At 34.1% G+C, this 18547-nt stretch overlaps 1 protein-coding gene across 1 annotated transcript; it reads right to left on the reverse strand.

Moving 5' to 3' along the window:
• Positions 1-1450: 1450 nt before the first annotated feature.
• On the reverse strand, positions 1451-8251 carry LOC123551095 (uncharacterized). Its single transcript, XM_045339784.2, has 6 exons — positions 8103-8251; positions 6298-6666; positions 5043-5366; positions 3637-3819; positions 3024-3129; positions 1451-2770 (listed from the first exon to the last, which is right to left on the reverse strand). Exons 1-6 carry the CDS (start codon positions 8134-8136, stop codon positions 2131-2133), a joined length of 1656 nt encoding a protein of 551 aa, XP_045195719.2. The 5' UTR covers positions 8137-8251; the 3' UTR covers positions 1451-2130.
• Positions 8252-18547: the final 10296 nt, after the last annotated feature.

Genomic DNA, 18547 nt, shown 5'->3' on the forward strand with positions numbered 1-18547 from the left:
ATTGATGACTGATCTTTTCACCAGTACGAGTTAATGCATTGCCTCGGACGAATCTGTCTATCAACTATTCAACATCCTCAAATATGTGTCATACTTTGGCATTGTTTTTATTTACCCTATACAGCCTACATTTATAAAAATCACACGAGGGCGGTATCGCTCACACGAGTAGCTAGGCGAATACCCAGCGTGAATATAGGGACAGACTACGTGATATATGACAAAAAATCTATGATATATTATGATTAGAGAAAACTAGCAAATTCAGTGTACTACGAAGGCCATTCTGAGAATGATGACAATCTCACGCTTCTTTAGAGGTTTGTCAAGAAGGAAATTCGTGTTACATGAAACTCCTTTATAATCCTGCAAAGTTTTATTGAAAACTATCGAACCGTTTCGTTATTAACTTTTATCAGGTGTAGTCATATACACTTAACAATGCACGCAGCTATGAAAAGCGAACAAAAAATCTAAAATTAGAGCTTACATTAAAGTACATTGTTCTTCCGAGAAAAATCTTGCATGGCATATACTCAGTGAACTGCGTACTACATAAGAGACGTCTGCTGGGTCAGAGAAAACTGTTTACATGTGAATACGTACATTTACAAATGATAAAGCAGTCCTTCAAGACAGGGCTCGACCGGGCAGGCCCAAAACAGTAGTGACGTCCAAGAAACATTGCTGTTGTAAGTTGTCTGATTGAGGAAAACGCCTAGTAGATTTACACGGTGTCCGGGAAAGTATCTATTTCTTGGCATGTCAACGCGGAGAATTCATAAGATTCTCACCAAGAACTTGGTCTTAAGAAAAGTGTGTGTCCGATGAGTGCCTCACATGTTAAAGGGGGGCAAAAGGCTAATGGGGTCCAATGTGCTAAAGAATTGTTGAAAAAGTTCTCAAATGTAACTTTCGAAGAATGTCACAGCCCATAAGAGGATATGAGACCTGGATATACTTTTGTTAGCCACATCGCTGCGTTGACAACACATCGGTTGCGACATGGTGACAGTTGATTTAGTAATTGCAAAACCGAGTAACAGTGTTTAAAATGTTTAGTATTCCAACGGGTGTTGTTGTTTTCCTGCAGTCAGGAAAGTCAGTCATTAGAAAGCTGTTAAACGAATATACAAAAAAGCGTTCAAGAACTGGTCTTCGCGGTTTCTAATTTCAACGCTGCGGCTCACAAAAGTGTCATCGTTCAATCTTTTCACAAAGATGAAAAACAACCCCGCTTATTTATGGCATCCAAGTCCTATATTCTCGTTGGCTGGACGCAAATACTTACGGTTTATAATAAATCACTTGGGAGTGGTATTTTTCAATTACTTTAGACCATACAAAGGGGAGACTACTCTGCAGCGTTCATTTCTGCGGAAGTGCTTGGAATTCATGGGCGAACACTTTGAAGGGATAAACTTAATGTGAAGTTTGTACACAGACTGAGTCAGGATTATCATTATTTTTAGAATGACCCTCGTATCAGATTATATGTTCATGAAATTGTAACGCAATTCAACAGTGAAACTTAATGAGCATAGCATTACAAGTTATCACCAATAGTTCCATACAGATCATTATCATATACTTGTTTCTATTCCTCTACACTGGTACAGGAAACGTCAATATTTTTCCATACACTGACACCAGAATTTCATTTCGGGTGCATGACGTAATTCAGTGTGTGTTGTTGCACTATTTTTTCTTTTTAAATCAGTATTGTCAATCGTTTTCAGGCTATTTAACATATTTATGATATTTACATTATATTTTTACGTGTAGATGCGTATGTAATAAAAAAGTTATTATCTTTGCATCGGGAAATATGCACTCGTTATTCAGCGGAAGAATTTTCAAGGTGGTCATATTCATTTATTTCGTCGTTTTCGTTATTCTCTTGAACAGACTGGCATTCACCACTGTTGAAAATACCTTCTTTGTTTAAATGACTGTATATATAAACTGAAAGTTCCTGTAAACTTTTATTCTCTTGACGGATTTTAGTATGTGCGCAATCATCCGTACAATTTGGCACATTTCCGCTGAAGAAGTCGTGCATATTTTCCGATACAAAGCTAATAACCTATAATTATATCCGCATGCTGTTAAATTCTATTGCAATAATTTTCATGCATTCGAGTAATTTTCAAGGTGGTCATATTCATTTATTTCGTCGTTTTCGTTATTCTCTTGAACAGACTGGCAGTCACCACTGTTGGAAATATCTTCTTTGTTAAAATGACTGTATATATCAAGTTCCTGTGAACTTTTGCTCTCTTGACGGATTTTAGTATGTGCGTAATCATCCGTACATTTTGGCACAGAATTGTTCTTGAAACCACGTATATGTGAATAATCATCTATTTCAGTGACAGAATTATACACACCATTATTCTTTCTGTCTTTAATCACTTGTGTGTACTTGCATTTGCATTTGCATTCGTTCTCTTTTGTTGCTAATTTCATACTGCATTGTTTTTCGTTGTCATTAGCTATGTTTTCATACAAAGCAGTATTTGTATTCTCTATGTTATCATTTGCCTTCGAGCCGTCTGCAATCGCTTGGACTGGTTCTAAATAATCAGAGTATGCGGTTGTTTCTTGATTATTGAAAGCCGAATTTGAATTAGTTATATCTTCAGCATCTTGGTACAATACATCATTCATGATAATTGAAATTGTCGGTTTGCCTGTCTTTTCAGCTTTAAAATGAACTGCATTGAATCCATTGCGCTTGTGCTTCTTTTGAGCAAGTCTGCATGCTCTCCTGAAAATGTATACTCTAGAATAAGATAAAATTTTATCTTTTTCTGTTATCATTGATAGAATTATCATTCTCCTAAAATTTACCTCCAAAAGCATCAAATTGTTTTATCTATTTCGTAAGATATGCCATTAAATTATTTTAATTACGATACGGGAAATACTAGTATATTTGTACTTTTCTTTTATACATGCCTTACATTATTTTGATAATAATTCACTTTAAAACATACGACTGTCAATATTTTAGTCTCTACCTTTTACAGAAAATATACGTCAGGATTCCCGCAACAACAAGAGCCGTCAAACATACAATTCCGACAACTATGGCTAAAACGGGAATTTCACTACCGTCAATGTCATCTGCAAATATGAAAATATATCTTTACAGTTTATCAATTAGAGAAGAAATCAATTAAAGATAAAAATAAATTTTAGTTGGTAGCGGTCATAAATTAATACTGCTTATTCATGGTTCAAATTGTCAGAGGGCTTTTTTTTTTGGGACGGTGCCATTGCGCTATCAAATCAACACTTATCAAGCAGATTTGTACACAGTCTTTTATATTACGACGATGTATGTAAATGATATATTGCAACGGATAGCATAAAAATGTGGCAAAATTCTGTATCAGACCGCTGAACCTACCATTCTCGTTGACTTGGAACATTGATGCGTCTTTTATCTAGTTTCTAGAAAAAATGTCTAATAAAGCTTCATGTTAAATAAATTCAGTAAATTAATTAAAAGTTTTCTTTATTCATATGCAGAGATGTATCAAAGAATGCCCTACACAAGCTTTTGTTCAAACAAAGCTGGTTCTTCTACATAAGACGGCCAGTTATTATTCAAGAAAACACTAAACAGACCTTTCTGAGACAATCTCTTTTCTGTTGTCATCACTGTGTTTGCAGAACCAGATATGAATATTTCTGTCTGTTGATTTCGTGATGTTGTTGTTGTCGTTGTTAATGTAGCTTCTGAATTTGTTAGAATTGTGGCAGTCGATCTTGTCACTTGTCTTTCGGCATAGCAGTGAACATGCGCAAAGGCTTGTCATATATATAAAAAGATTTGATCAATATATGCGTTTTACTTTTAGTCATACTATGTGTATTTTACTAATTAAGAATTAAAATAAGACCCATCCCTTAATATGCCTTAACAAAACGAATTGTTTACACGCCTTTGTAGTCCGAGTAAATTATTAGACATGATGTAAAACCGACTTGAAGTGTTTAGATTTATCAAATCATATTCCTGTAATGTCTTAATTCCTTTCTAATATGTCTCTTATGTAAACAACTAGATGAAATGGCTATGGACGTTTTCATAGCGCCATAAATAGTATGTCTTAACAGTATTAAAGCACTGGAAGTAACACAACTATTAGAATAACTAAGAATTATGTAGATGTCTAGTAAGTTACTCTGCGATGCATAATAACTGTTATCAAAATGTGTGAATTAGGTGTTCATCTTTTCACTACTCAAATGTTTTTGATATAGAATATTAGACCAATGGTGATAGCATTCTTTCTCGGCGCCTGTATGACGCCAAAATATATATGTCCGCGTTACGCCAATATTGCCCCGCTTAATGAAAATATGCAATTTTCAGATCAGGATATGGATTACACAAAACTGGTAAATTGCGTATGGGGCTACAGCGAAGGCAAAGTATATCGCATTTTTGGTAAAACCGCGTAATGAATTTATCTCACCGACTAGATTCGTTTTGATAAATAAGTTATTCTTTTTTGTTTTTGTTAATGTTTCGTTGCTTTTCTTAATGAACATCTTTAAACAGTGGGCGGGTTATCAACGTCCGTTAACAGAAATTACGTCGTTAAGTTTCAGATCGAGTTCTGGTTACGTCTTTTTATTATTCAAAATATATTCTACATGGTAACTCGATGGGTGTTTTGATATTTGAATTTTATTTAAACTATCTATAACGTCAAAACCATCGTGTCATTAAACAGTAAGTTGGAATGTAATCCTTGCGAAAACCAAACATGTAAGTTATATATGCTAGGTATGGAAATATAGGTTTTCGTTTGACAATTGCTGGTAAGAAATTTTATAGGAGGAAATGTAAGCACATTTATAAAAAGAAAGTTCTAATGTATATGACTGCAGTTGCTTGTTGTAAATGTAATCATAATGTCAAAACCTTATAACATCTGTATAGAGATTAGTACTAGACTATCAGATATTACATGTATGTCTTTTCAGGTATGAAAGAAATAATAATACATCAAAATATACTTTACCTGTAATTCTAAGCCAAAACATCTGGGGAGGAGATTTTGAAAATAAAACCGTTAAATTAATACCATCGCGAGAATAGCTTATAGGTTCATTAAATATTGAAGGGTGACCTCCTTGTGAACACGTGGTCAACAGTTTACCATCAACAATGAATGTTGTATCAGAACAGATGTGATATGGTCTGTAATCAACAATGAATGCGATCGCCGCCCCTTTAATTATACAGCTACAATATCCCAGAACAGCCTCCGTGGCATTATACGTGATATATAACGACTCGTACTTCAGTGTCTTCTCCCATGATGAACAAATATCTTTGAACAAACCTGCACAAAACAAAAACATTAATGGATTGATATATATATAAATGACTGCTACAGGTTATTTATTATTCATAGGTGTATTGACTATGAAACAAAGAATTATAAACATTTCTTGTAACGTATTACACTATTAATCGATGTATAGAAATAACAGGAACCGGCGCAACTGAACGTTAATATCAATAATTTTTACTATTTTGGAACTACCTCTAAGTTATCTTACGACATTTATTTCAAAATTATTTTTGATGGTTTTTATTTAAACAAAACAGTAATGTACAAAATTTCCTTAAACATTAAGGTAAAAGTATATGGGAGTTAAGGATTTAGATCCATAACGCAATCGGTAATGTTCGTACAACGCCGTCATTTTCCGTGACAATTTCTGTTGTATACGGTTGTAGACGGAACCTTTTTAAATTTTAACAAAATTGCATTACTTTCGTTTTCTTTTCAAGTATTAACTAAATGAAGACAACTGCTCTCAACTGCAGCTACAATTAACGTTTTATCGATAAAAAGTTTGAAAAAAATGAGGGTTTCCCTGTAGTATGACGTTATTGCGGAATTTCCCGTTGTTGACAAATGGCGTGCATTGTATTAAGGTTTTATAATAGTAACATATTTCGGGTTTCCTTGATCGATATTATTCTTCATACACTGCGCAGTTATGTTCTTCTTTTTGTGCAATCTTTAGTATTTTTAATAGTTTTAATGTCTTTTGACAGCAGATATATTAAAGAGCTGGTTTATGTTTTCAAGTGGTGGATGAGAACTTTAGCTTTCAACAAAATTAGTAATCAGATAGCAACATTTTCTCCTACTGCATGAGACGTTTAATGTTTCTTTAAAGTATCTTTAAAACCCTAGTAGAAGCACTGAAAGCAGACAAACTAAGAGCAGTATTACACATTTCTATATAAAATGACATTACCTGTGTTAATGCAATCGTATGTTATGATGGCTTGCCATAGATATTCTTTGTCGCTTTCTGTTGTGCTTGGCTTTGCAACATCGTTTAATAAACATTTATTCTGCTTTGAACAATATTGGTATATTTTGGATTTGAACGAGGTTAAACTTATTTGCCAGTCTGCTGTAGTGAATTTCCCAGAGCAATGATCGCAGGTTCCCTTACCAGAGTTGTCGTTCCTTGCATAACGAACATTGTTGATCTTTATAACCTCGTCTTCATTACATGATAATTTGTCAGACTCTTGCTCGCAAATTTTACTGTCGTCTACTTTTGGTCGCTGTTGAAAACATAGAGTTGATGAATGACATGTTGCTGACATCAAACATTCTGAAAGAAAAGAAAGAGTGTTAATACAAGCAATGTTGTCCACTCTGTACATCTATCCGCCTAGACGTAATTAATTTGCATTCACATATTCATAAATATTGTATTGAATGGCTTTATAGAAAGATAGTAATTTTTTGAGAACAAAAGACGCTACTCGTCTTGAAAAGCCATACACAAGTTTGAATGCTTATTGACACAATACTTATTTAATTAAGCGTTTAACACTTTCAATCTAGATTAACGTTAAAGTTAGACTAGTTTCTAGACTATAATATATCTTTTTCAGTCATATTTTCTTTTCTGGATGAAGCCAATCTCCAGGTAAATCTCTAAACAGATACGCTTTTGACTCCTAAGTAATTAAATTTAAATTTTATTTTATTTTATTTGTTATATGTCTATTGGCTAGTCTAAGGTAATGCCTGTTGGTTTCCTGTTATAGCCTCTGGTGAATCTCTCGCAATCTGTTGTTACCAAAACAACACTTATCTAACAAATCCCTTGGGATTCTCCAGATGTAATAGCACGTATAATATGCGTTATTCCTACAACTGCCGCCAAATTATTTTTGCCACGTCAACAAGTGTCAAAGTAAAGGCTTTCTGTTATTTTTATTTATTTCATAGTTCTAAGTTCAATTGTATAGCAGCTTTAAAGTAGTAATAACTAAAGAAAAATAACTTCCCCGAGGAAAATGGCGTTTTCTCATGGGAATGTGAGCATTTTTCATGGGAAAACATGATTTCTAATAGGGGTTTGTTTTCAAACGTGAAACATATGAGAACCTTTTTCCAACAGAATGCAGATTTCCCATGAAAATTCTCATAGGATAGTTTTATTTTTAAATATTTAAAAATACATTATATTCAATATTTATACCATATACAAACCACAGTAAACATTTTTGATTGAATCTCTACATTCTTAGCGGTTTTAAAAAGTGTTCCACTTGGATTTTTTATTTTCCATGGGATTTCCCAGTCAATGCTTTCCCATTTAGAATTTAATTTTTTCTATTTCTTCATATTTTACGTAATAATCAATGAAATAGTCTTAGCTTAATGCAATTACGTGGACTTATTTTTAGCTAAAATTTGAGATAACGATTTGCCCACGGGAAACTCCCATGTGAAAATATGTCCATATGTTTCCCATAGTCACTTTCTATTTCTTATAGTTGTAGATTTATCTCCATTACTTATATTTATTAAGAAGTTATTGTCAACAAAAATATTGAATTCATTTTTAGACTACAGAGCACAGAAAAATACGATTTTGTTGTATTGATATGATTGGACCACGTAAAACATTGTTTTCCGAAACATCGAAAAACAGTGCACTTTTTGCTTTCGATTTTGGAAAAGAAAGATTACATGAATTAAATTTTTGATACCATAATAATGAAATACATTTTTTCAGTTTTATTTGTGACTTACCGTTAAGTAGTATCCATATTACGAGCACCTCCATTGTTATTGATTCTAAACTTTAATTGTGTTTCGTTTCTTTAAATTCCGTGCTTATATTCACTTTTTCATTTGTTATCTCTCACGCGGTCGTATTTTTGTAACATTTATACATGCATAAAAGGCAATAAATTTGTACCCTAAGATTATTAAATCAGAACAAAGCGGTAACAGAGTGTTTATGGCAAGTTTTGAGAAAGACTTCATCTGTCTTATCTCAAAAAACTTTACGGTAGAAAATGATCAAACGCTTCATCTTATAACCTGTTGTGAATTCAATCTTTCACAAAGTTGATAATGAAATGAGTTTTTTAAACGTGCAATGAAAATTGCGCTTCATTCTGTATCGAGAAGTACATTTACACCTTTACAGAGTATATTTATCTCGTGTTCAAAGAGAAAGATATTTGATCTTGCATGAAAACAAAACACTATTTTTAGCAGTTGTATACCGGTATCATTAACTTACTGCATGTATATTACTGATTAATATACCATTAAGAGTAAGGTAATATCAAATTTTGGAGATTTTTAAGATTCATAAATATGCCAAATGTCAAAACTTGTATAAACTTGTAGGGCCTCCGTGACCGAATGGATAAGGTTGCTGACTTAATCACTTGCCCCTCACCTAGGAAGCCATCCACCTGGCTTACGGAAGGTCGGTGGTTTTACCTAGATGCCCGCTCGAGATGAAATAACGAACGGAGAACTATAAATTGACCGGTAGCAAACAAAACTGTAAACGAAGTTTCGGAGAGTATGCGATAATAGGTCACTTCGTCATTTTAAGTGATATTGTTAATGATAAATTGTTACTTTAATTAAAGAAACCTTTCACCGATTTGAGAAATTGAACTGGAATAAAGCACTCTTATGTTGTCAGCGATGTTCTGTGAGATTTCATTAAGCAGTCATTCACTAAGTTTATTATATTTATGTGTAACATACAAACCTAGATAGTGAATGTAACGAAATATTATAAACGTTCATAACTTTGTAAGTATACGTTTATTTTATACAGTACTTATGTTTTCAAATACAAACATCTCTTTGGAAAGTATTTCTTCATAACAATATGGCATATACATGCATATTGTGGTTTGCTATGGTTCCACTGCAGCTGTGTGACATACTAGTATCCTATATTCGTAAAACGACTGAAATGGGTTTTGGAAATGTTCCAATTGTATCTTGATTAAAATACGGAACTGTATTGAGACAAACCGAGCCTTCAACATTTTCGTTTTTGTCGTGTTGAGCGACCTGTTTAGTTTCCAATTTTTCTATTTTGATAATCTGTCTCCTGTATATTATTTTGTTTTTAAAGCTTACTTTTTATACATTTTCAATCGCATTCTGTATGTTATTGTTACGTGGGTAAGAGATTCATCTTTAAGGGATAACTTTTAGTTACACTGTCCTGTATCTACGGAATATGATGAGGACTAAGAGCAATGCTCATCATTAACCAATTTAAACTCCACAGAGGTTGACTGACCGTTCCAAACCGCCCTCTCAGTGTGTATTTTTTCCAATCAGAAGGTTTTTCAAGTTATTTCCCCTGAAACCAGTACCGCGACACGGGCCTCATTAAACTGTAATCTATTACAAATGTGTTTTAATAGAAAGCAATTACTCCAAAATTATGTATGCATCATTTGTCCTTCTAGACTTCACATTTGAACAGAAAGTAATAGAATATATTCCGTTCAATTGCTGATGTGAAAAAAATCCCTAACATTGGCAGCCTAAATAGAAAGCTAACATTCCAATTGAGCTTATGGCATAATTTGTAAATAATTCAACAAAGCAAACTGTTATGACCCCATATTAAGTATTTGTGTGTAACAGGGTCCATTTGTTTTCGAAATCTTTTTTTTTTTTCACTGGCAAATTTCTGCAGTGATTCTTTTAAATCGTTGTTTTTCCTGAAAACTTGAAATTGTAAGAATTTGCAAAATATTTTTCAGACGCTGCGAACTCACGGTCAACCTAAGAATTGATTTTTTACAATCCAATCCTATAGGTTAAGCGTGCATACAAAAGATGAAAGCAATACATATCTCTTATATTCGATCTTTAAAGGTTCTCGGCTTGCCTTGTGTAAACAATACACATGTTTATGCTTTTTTCATGCACTGTACACTTTACAAATATCTTTGGGCAAAAGACAATAGTTTTGAGTATTGACCGGCAAGCCAATCAATAAATGTTTTATTAACTGACATCATAATCATTACAATTTTCTTTTAAATTTTTAACTTTTCAGTCCAGTAAAATGTGTTAGGTATAGACAAGTCATATAGCACAAACTATGGACCAGTAAACAAAACATATCTGGCAAGGAATCTGTATCATAATCTCCGGCAATTTTGATATTACTGAAGATGAAATAATTCGTACTTTATATTCGAAAGCATTATGTGGAATTATGACTTTGTTTGTAAGACCCCTTACTTTTATGTTTGGAAATGATTTAGTCAGGAATGCTGGTTTCATACAGGTTATTGCTATTAGTATTCCCATAGGAACATATTGCGCACTTAGTGATGCAAACTATGAAAGAGACTATGCTAAGCTTATCGCCTGATTAGCAGTCAGATTTTCAACACCTTAAACAGCAATTCACGCTATCAGGACGATACATTATACATTGGTAATATTTATCCTAGAAAGCTTCGTGTAAATAAGTCTAACAAAACGGATACCACTGCGTCCTTTCTAGCTATACATCTCCCCACTAATAACAGTTCACATCACTACAATGATTTTCAAGTTGATGTAATTTTCAAACGTCGTAAAACTTTCACAACCATTTCTGACCATTATTTCTCACCATTTTCTCGCCGTTTTAAAATATGTTCTTGTGGCTACTGTTAAGGGCTTCACCTTTAGGGAGTAATTTTTAATTTTGCTCTCTTCCTGTGAGCTCAAAAAAGATGTCAAAATATATGTTAGGTGTGCATGCGTCCGTATGCCTGTCTGTCCGATTTCGACCGAACAATAACATTAATATGCATGGAGAAATGATGGCCTAAATGTAAACTTCAATGAAAAAGAGTGTCGCGCGCAAACACCAGGTATCTCAAATGTCAAATTCACAATTTTGGGTAAAAGGTCATGACAGATCCTAACTTGGGCGTTACTTTGATCTGCATGAAGCAATATATTTTATTTTTGCAGAAATGTTTTCATTGAGATGGAGTGTAGCACGCAAACTCCATGCCTCTTTATTTTTTTTATTTTGTAGGGTTTAACGTCGCACCGACAAAATTATATGTCATATGGCGACTTTCCAGCTTTGATGGTGAGGAAGACACCAGGCGCCCTTCTGTGCATTATTTCAATCACGAGCGGATTCCCGGTTAGAACCACCGACCTTCCGTTAGCCAGCTAGATGGCTTCCTCGTATGAAGAATTCAATGCCCCGAGTGAGGCTTGAGATCATCGATGAGGGGCAAGTGATTTGAAGTCAGCGACCTTAACCACTCGGCCACGGAGGCCCCTTCGAGGCCTCTATCCCAAAATCAAGGTCACATATGGGATCAAATATCATTAAGTTTAAGCTTTCTTTACAAAGTTTTGTAGCACAGAAAATTGAAGGGGTCAAAGAATAAAGTGTTTTACCAACATCTAGTTTACAATCCTGTACTCATCATTCCAGTGCGGCGACCTGCTGTGTCCTTTCTTCATGTATGTTTGTATCAATTTGTAACGTCCATATTTTACCAGTTACATTCATTTGTGTTAAATATGTATACGTGCTCAGTCAGTGTCACATTACGTTATCATATGTAGTTGCCTTAACATAGGAGAAAATGCGTTGCTATGGAGGCACGACCCTTCCCCCCCCCCCCCCCCCCCCCCATCCCCCAAACCCCCATCCCACCACTCCTTATTGGAAGCTTTTATATAGCTGAAAACTGTTCGATGTCCTTATTTTTCTTCTTCTTTTAATAATATGATTACCTATAGAGGGTCATTTAATTTATATCTGTTTAAAACTTTTAACTGAAATGACAGAGCATGTAAACATTTAAGTATAAGTAGTTTGATATGATCTTGGTGACAAAGCACCCTTCATCCTTGATAATTGAAAATCAGAAACGATTATATAAACATATAAGTATATATCTTTTTACCACAATCCATTGTATAAAAGACGTGCCACTTACATCAAAAATTTTATTTCTGTGTCGTATATGTACACCGCTTTATCAAACGTATTCAGACTAAACAAACAACAGTAAAACAGTAAAATTGGTATTTTTAAGCAATTACAGGGTCCGTGATTATCAAAAATAAATTAATTGTATATTGTATGTATTATGCATGTTGTGGATTTATGAAATAAAATGTACAATATTTTGGATTATTTCAACATGATTGTAGAGTAAATTCTAACAGACACACGCAGAATAAACCACGTAATAAAGCATTTCGAATTATTTTATAAATTAATAATTAGGCATCTCTTTAAATGTTATTTAAGTAACTAATAAAGGCTTAGTATTACATGTATTCCCAGAAATACGTCACGGTTGCGAAGTGTAAAAAGATTGGAAATCCCATATTAAGAAATCATTAAATATTATTTGGAAACAATCTAAAACAGATTGCATTTGACCTTTCGTATGTTAAAATAGGAATCCATAAATTTTTAATCAAAATGTTACTTATCTATCAATAGTACTGTTTATTTTAAAATTTATTACAAATCACTTCTGTTTTAGTTCTGCCTTACTATAAAACATACCTTATTGCCTAACTGGAATTAGATCTAGTATACGCAAACACTGCTTGACGTCGATCTAAAAGTGTTTCCTTGCCCAGGCAAAGGTTAAACCTTTTCTCTAGCAATTTTTAAACGCTTTTTTGAATGGTAAGTCGAAACATTTTAAGAATTTATAGTAATAATCAGTTATTTAGCCGGTTCAGATAGTGATCATATTATGTAAATACCAATATAAGAATTACTCCATCCTCGGAACCACCGTTTTTGCACATTATCCCAATAAGATTGTTATATGATATTTATTTAACATGTGAAAAGGGTGGATATATATCTATTTTTACGTCTCAGCCATATTTAATATGGTAACATTTACATTCAAAATTCTTCATAGCTAAATTTTAATATTTTAATATCAGAGTAAAGTGAAACCTCGCTGTTAATATCGTCCTTGGAAACAGAAATGAAAAAAAACTCTATATTTTGACATGGGAACAATTCATTCAGCACAGGAACATTTGCACTTAAATACTTAGTTCAGCTGGACCTTTATTGTCTGGTCTTATTATAGTGATATAATGTTACGCCTGCAATACTGTGCAGTAGTAATAACATCGTCATTTTTGTTTACATGTAAATTTAGATGAAGAGGGAATTGTTTTCATTATTGTGGATAATGTATTTCAATTGATGCTACTTTAAGCGCAGTTGATTTAATACTGTGCCTATAGATAGATTGAATACCTTCATTTCTTTTATTTAAGAAAATATTAACTCTTTGATTGTTCTGTATCTGTCATTTTTGTCTATTTCTATGTAACATTCAGCACCTAAATTAATCCTAACTGAACTAACTTGACACCCTATTCTTTATCCACAGAATCACATACGTTCCATTTAGTTATAGAGGCCGTACAGCGTTTCTCTTGGGTCCTTTTCAAGCTGTCATATAGAGTATGGCAATGCATAAATTATCATTTATTATATGCGAAAATGCGGTGTGCAAGTTATTTTCAAGAAATTATTATATACTTTCCTTATAGATCCAGAAAACACTGTTTTTAAATATCACATCTGAAATCTTGCTGACTTTTTATCGGTGGGGCGGAATTATATGTAGAAAAAAGGGAATGTTATCGTGTTATCGTGTTTCGCGATTTATAGACTTCTTTGCTGCACAAGGAATGAAACGTTCAAGATTAAGTGCCTTATTCCGACAAATAGAATTGAGGAGTGTACATCTTCCCATCTATCTAACCGAGAAAAACACTTAAATTGAAATGCATTGTCCGTTATATTTCGTAAAATTCCGTTTGTTCAGCGTGGATATAATTTTAACTGTTATAAACACTGATGTCGCTTGGAGTAAGTTACCAAATGGCACAACCTGTTTATTTGTTTGTTTGTTTGTTTGTTTTATAGGGTGTAACGCCATATTTAAATAGTATATCAGTTATTTTATGGCTGGTGTTTGACCTAACCATTGGTACTGAATTATGTGCAAGTACAAACCTGTTCTCTGCAAGTAACTGTCAACTTCAACACATGAATCAGCGATGGAAGATGAATGCTTTCAGATACAATCTCTTTCCTCAAATCGTCATGGAGAACATATGCCTCACACGGGGATCGAACTCACGACCCTGCTGTCCGTAAATCTGCTTTATCAAATTAACCAAAAGATATTTAAATGGAAATAGGCATGACCATAGTTTAAAACAAAAGTGATATCAAAAATATGTTTAAAGGTGGATATAATATATTTTGTTCAGTAGAGACCTGACAGAATCAGAGAAAATATAAACAGAATGTGGATATTTACTGTTCAGTAATAATTTAAGGGATATTACCTTTCATTTCTAACTATAATGAAAATCGTACATATATTACCAAACCATTTATTTTCTGTGTTATGCGCGGAAATAACTGTAATTGTAATGAACGGTGAAGTCGCTAAGAGTTAGTAACTAAAAGACAAGATTGGTACGCTCCGCATATCAATTTTACATTCCAATCCATCTTTATAGAATTGTTTCTATGAATAGTATGCATGAACATTTTACTTTTCAAATTGCAATAACGTTCACCTTATGAAAATTATCAAATCTTTACACACAACGCAACATGCGATGTTACGCTTAATAACAATAAAATAACAGGTCCTTGCTTCCAAAGGATCTTTTTACAAGTTTTATTAACAATCAAAAGAGCAATCTTTAAGTGCCGTGTGGCGGCTGCAAAAAGTCTCCCCGTACTTGGATTCTTTTGGTCCTTTTGGATCAGGGAGTCCATTCAACATAAGTGTAACAGAGTTCCGCTTAAGCCGGTGCTAGTGGGCGTGACAGGTGTTGCTCATTTCATTACCTCTCATGAAAAGACGCATTCAAACGGAGTCTGTTATTACTATTCTTGGTTGTATTCTTTGCTTCAAAGGATCTTTTTACACATTTTACTTAAATCATTTTCCATGGCCCAAGTTTGAACTTTATTCAAACACTGCTGTAATTGGCGTTCAATCGTACGCATATTTTTTGAACGATAACATATTAGAAAATCATCAACATATAATGAACAATCTGTCCCTGGTGACAAAAATTTCACAATATTATTAATTTTGATGCTAAAAAGTGTGACAGATAAAATAGAACCTTGTGGAACTCCTTGTTCTTGCTCAAAAGAGTCAGAAAGGGTAGAACCAACACGTACTTTAAAATTGCGATCTGATAAAAATTGCGATATGAATGTTGGAAGACGACCTTTTAAACCTAAGTCGTTAAGATCATTCATTATACCATATTTCCAGTCGAACAAGATGATCAGTTGTGCTGCGCTGCTTGCGAAAACCGCTTTGAAAGTTTGTAATTAGGCCTTGAGATTCAAGATACCAAACTAGTCTAGAATTTATCATACGTTCTAGAGTTTTACATAAACAACTGGTAAGGGCAATCGGTCTATAATTACTGGGGTTAGTGTTATCTTTCCCAGGTTTTGGTATTGGAATAACTATAGCTTCTCTCCAGGAATCTGGAAAAATGCCAGTTTTCCATGTAATATTATAAATTTCAAGTAGGAGGTCTAATGATTCTTCTGGTAAATGTTTTAAAAGGTGATAATGAATTTGGTCTGGGCCAGCTGCAGTATCGTGACATTTGTCTAAAGAGTCAAGCAATTCTGTGAGTGAAAAAGGTTTATTATAATCTTCATCATTATTTGAAACAAAATTTAAAATTTACTTTCTTTAGTTGATTTTATGTTTTGAAATCTTTTATCATAATTGTTTGATGAAGAGTTTTTGAAAAAGTTTCACCAAGTGTATTGGCAATGTCCTCCTTGATAGATGCAATAGACTGGTCTGATTTTGTAAGATGGGAAACATTTGAAGTTTTTCCTTTTCCACTTATTTTGCGAATCATTTCCCAGACTTTCTTAACCGATGACCTAGAATTAAGTTTTGAAACGTATGAATGCCATGATCTTTTCTTTGCTTGTTTTATAGTTCTGCGAGCTTTTGCTCTCAGAATCTTAACTGATTGTAGGTTTTCTTTTGTTGGCCGTATATTGAATTTTTAAATGGCCGCTCTACGTTTTCGAACAGCGGTCTTACAATCATCATTATTCCAAGGCTTATTTTTATGTTTACCATTTCTTGAAGTTTTAGGAATGGACTTGTCAGCAATATCGGACAGAAGAACTGAAAACCGATCAATAGGATCATAAAAGTTAGTAAAATTCTCCAAAGTCAAATCATTTTTACATAGCGTTTCAAATTGCTTCCAGTCAGCTTTATTAAATTTGAAATATGAAGGGTGGTCTGATGGCAGATTAGAAGTTTTTGAAATAAAAATTGGAAAATGGTCACTACCATGCAAGTCATCCAGTACTTTCCATTCAAAATCAAGAAAGATGTTCGGATGACAAATTGTCAAATCAAGCGAAGAAAAGTTACCTGTTGCAGGATGAAGATAAGTTTTTGATTGATCATTTAGTAAACATAGGGCATTTCTTTCAATAAAAGTTTCAATAATTTGTCCTCTTCTGTTGCTGTCAGAACAGCCCCAAAATTCATGATGACCATTCAAATCTCCCAGAAGCAAAAATGGTTGTGGTAATTGTTTTATAAGACCATCAAGCTCTTCAAGATTTAGTTTAAGTTTGGGAGGTATGTAAATCGAACAGACAGTAATTGGTCGATGCAATGTAACATTAATTGCAACTGACTGAATACTTGTATTTAGAACAATTTGCCTGTGCGGACATGCATTATTAATAATAATAGATGTACCACCAGAAGCTCTATCAGTGTTAGTATTTATGAAATTATACACGGAATAATTTTTGAAAGCTATTTTGTCCATTTCCTTTAAAAACGTTTCGCTAAGGCACATAAGCGAAGGATTATATTTTGATAAGAGAAGGAGAATTTCATCATAATTTGCTTTAAGTCCGCGACAATTCCACTGGATAATTTTACTTTCCATTTACAATAGTAAACAAAAATTGAACGACTGGAAATTTAAAGTATTAGTGTTGCATTGACTCAGGAGGTGGGAACCTTTTGATCTTCATCTCCTTTGTGATAGTTACACTGGACGGAGCAGATGATGGCGGATCGTCATCATCTTCCCCCGTCAACCGGTTCATATCAAGAGGGAACCGGTTATGGATTTGTATGGGATCATTTGATCCCTTTCCAAACCCATCAGTTCTCAAGTCAATTTTTTGTTTGGGTGTTTGACTCACCCCACGTTGATTAGTGTTTGATGAAACGTTTTGTCGTGACGACGGCGTACCTGAATACTTAGGAACATTTTGTATAGCTGGTGGCAGTGTTGGTTTGGCAGCTGCCTTTTGAAGTTGAGATGCCTCTGAAGGTTTTGCTGGTACTTTAGGCTTTTCATTTGGTACAGAAGTTTGAGTTGGATTTTGTTGAGCAGTCACTGAATCTGTTTGAGTACAGGCATCAATGCACTGTGTTGATTTGCTAGAGACAGATTTAGTTATTGATGAGTAAGTTTGTGCGAGTGTTGGAGATGTAAATTTGGCATTGGCAATTTGTCTTGCTTCTGGAAATCCAATGCCCTGTGTGAATTTGACATGAAGAACCTCCTTTTCGATTTTCCATGTCTTGCAATCACGAGGCTTGGCTGAATGTGGCTCGTTGCAGTTCACACAACGCAATGGACGACTACAAGTGTCGTGGTCATGAGAATGTCCATCCTGTCCGCATTTTGGGCAAGTGTAATCGCCTTTGCAGTTTTTCTCATTGTGCCCAAACTTAAAGCAATAATAGCATTGAAGAGGATTAGGAATATATGTTGTAACTTTTGTAATGAGGTATCCAACTTTTACGACTGAAAGAAGAAACAGAGTGCCAAATGTAAGAATAATAGTATTTGTGTGAATTTCTTTTCCTAATCGCTTGATTTTTATACGTCTAGCAGCAGTGACATGTTGATCTGAAAGGCCTTGCACAATCTCCGTCTCCGAAACCCCTGCAAGGTCAGGACAACGAATGACCCCCATTGAGGTGTTCAAAGTACGGTGTGCAATGCACTTACATGGCCGGTTGTAAAATGAAGTTAAGGAAAGTAAATTTCGTGAATGTGAGGCTTTCTCAACTTCAACAAGCAGATCACCAGTTCGCAGTTTTTTGACTGATTTCGGTACACCAGCAATACCT

This window comes from Mercenaria mercenaria, chromosome 4 (assembly GCF_021730395.1).
Source record: "Mercenaria mercenaria strain notata chromosome 4, MADL_Memer_1, whole genome shotgun sequence".
Classification (NCBI taxonomy): Eukaryota; Metazoa; Mollusca; class Bivalvia; order Venerida; family Veneridae; genus Mercenaria; species Mercenaria mercenaria.

What these genes read in the sequence shown, in the direction of transcription:
- LOC123551095 (XM_045339784.2), bottom strand. Translation starts at nt 8,136, where the DNA reads ATGGAGGTGCTCGTAATATGGATACTACTTAACG. An exon ending in AATATGGATACTACTTAACG is followed by an intron (nt 6,667 to 8,102) that starts GTAAGTCACAAA and finishes CTTTTCTTTCAG; the next exon opens with AATGTTTGATGTCAGCAACA. An exon ending in ATACGATTGCATTAACACAG is followed by an intron (nt 5,367 to 6,297) that starts GTAATGTCATTT and finishes TGTTTTGTGCAG; the next exon opens with GTTTGTTCAAAGATATTTGT.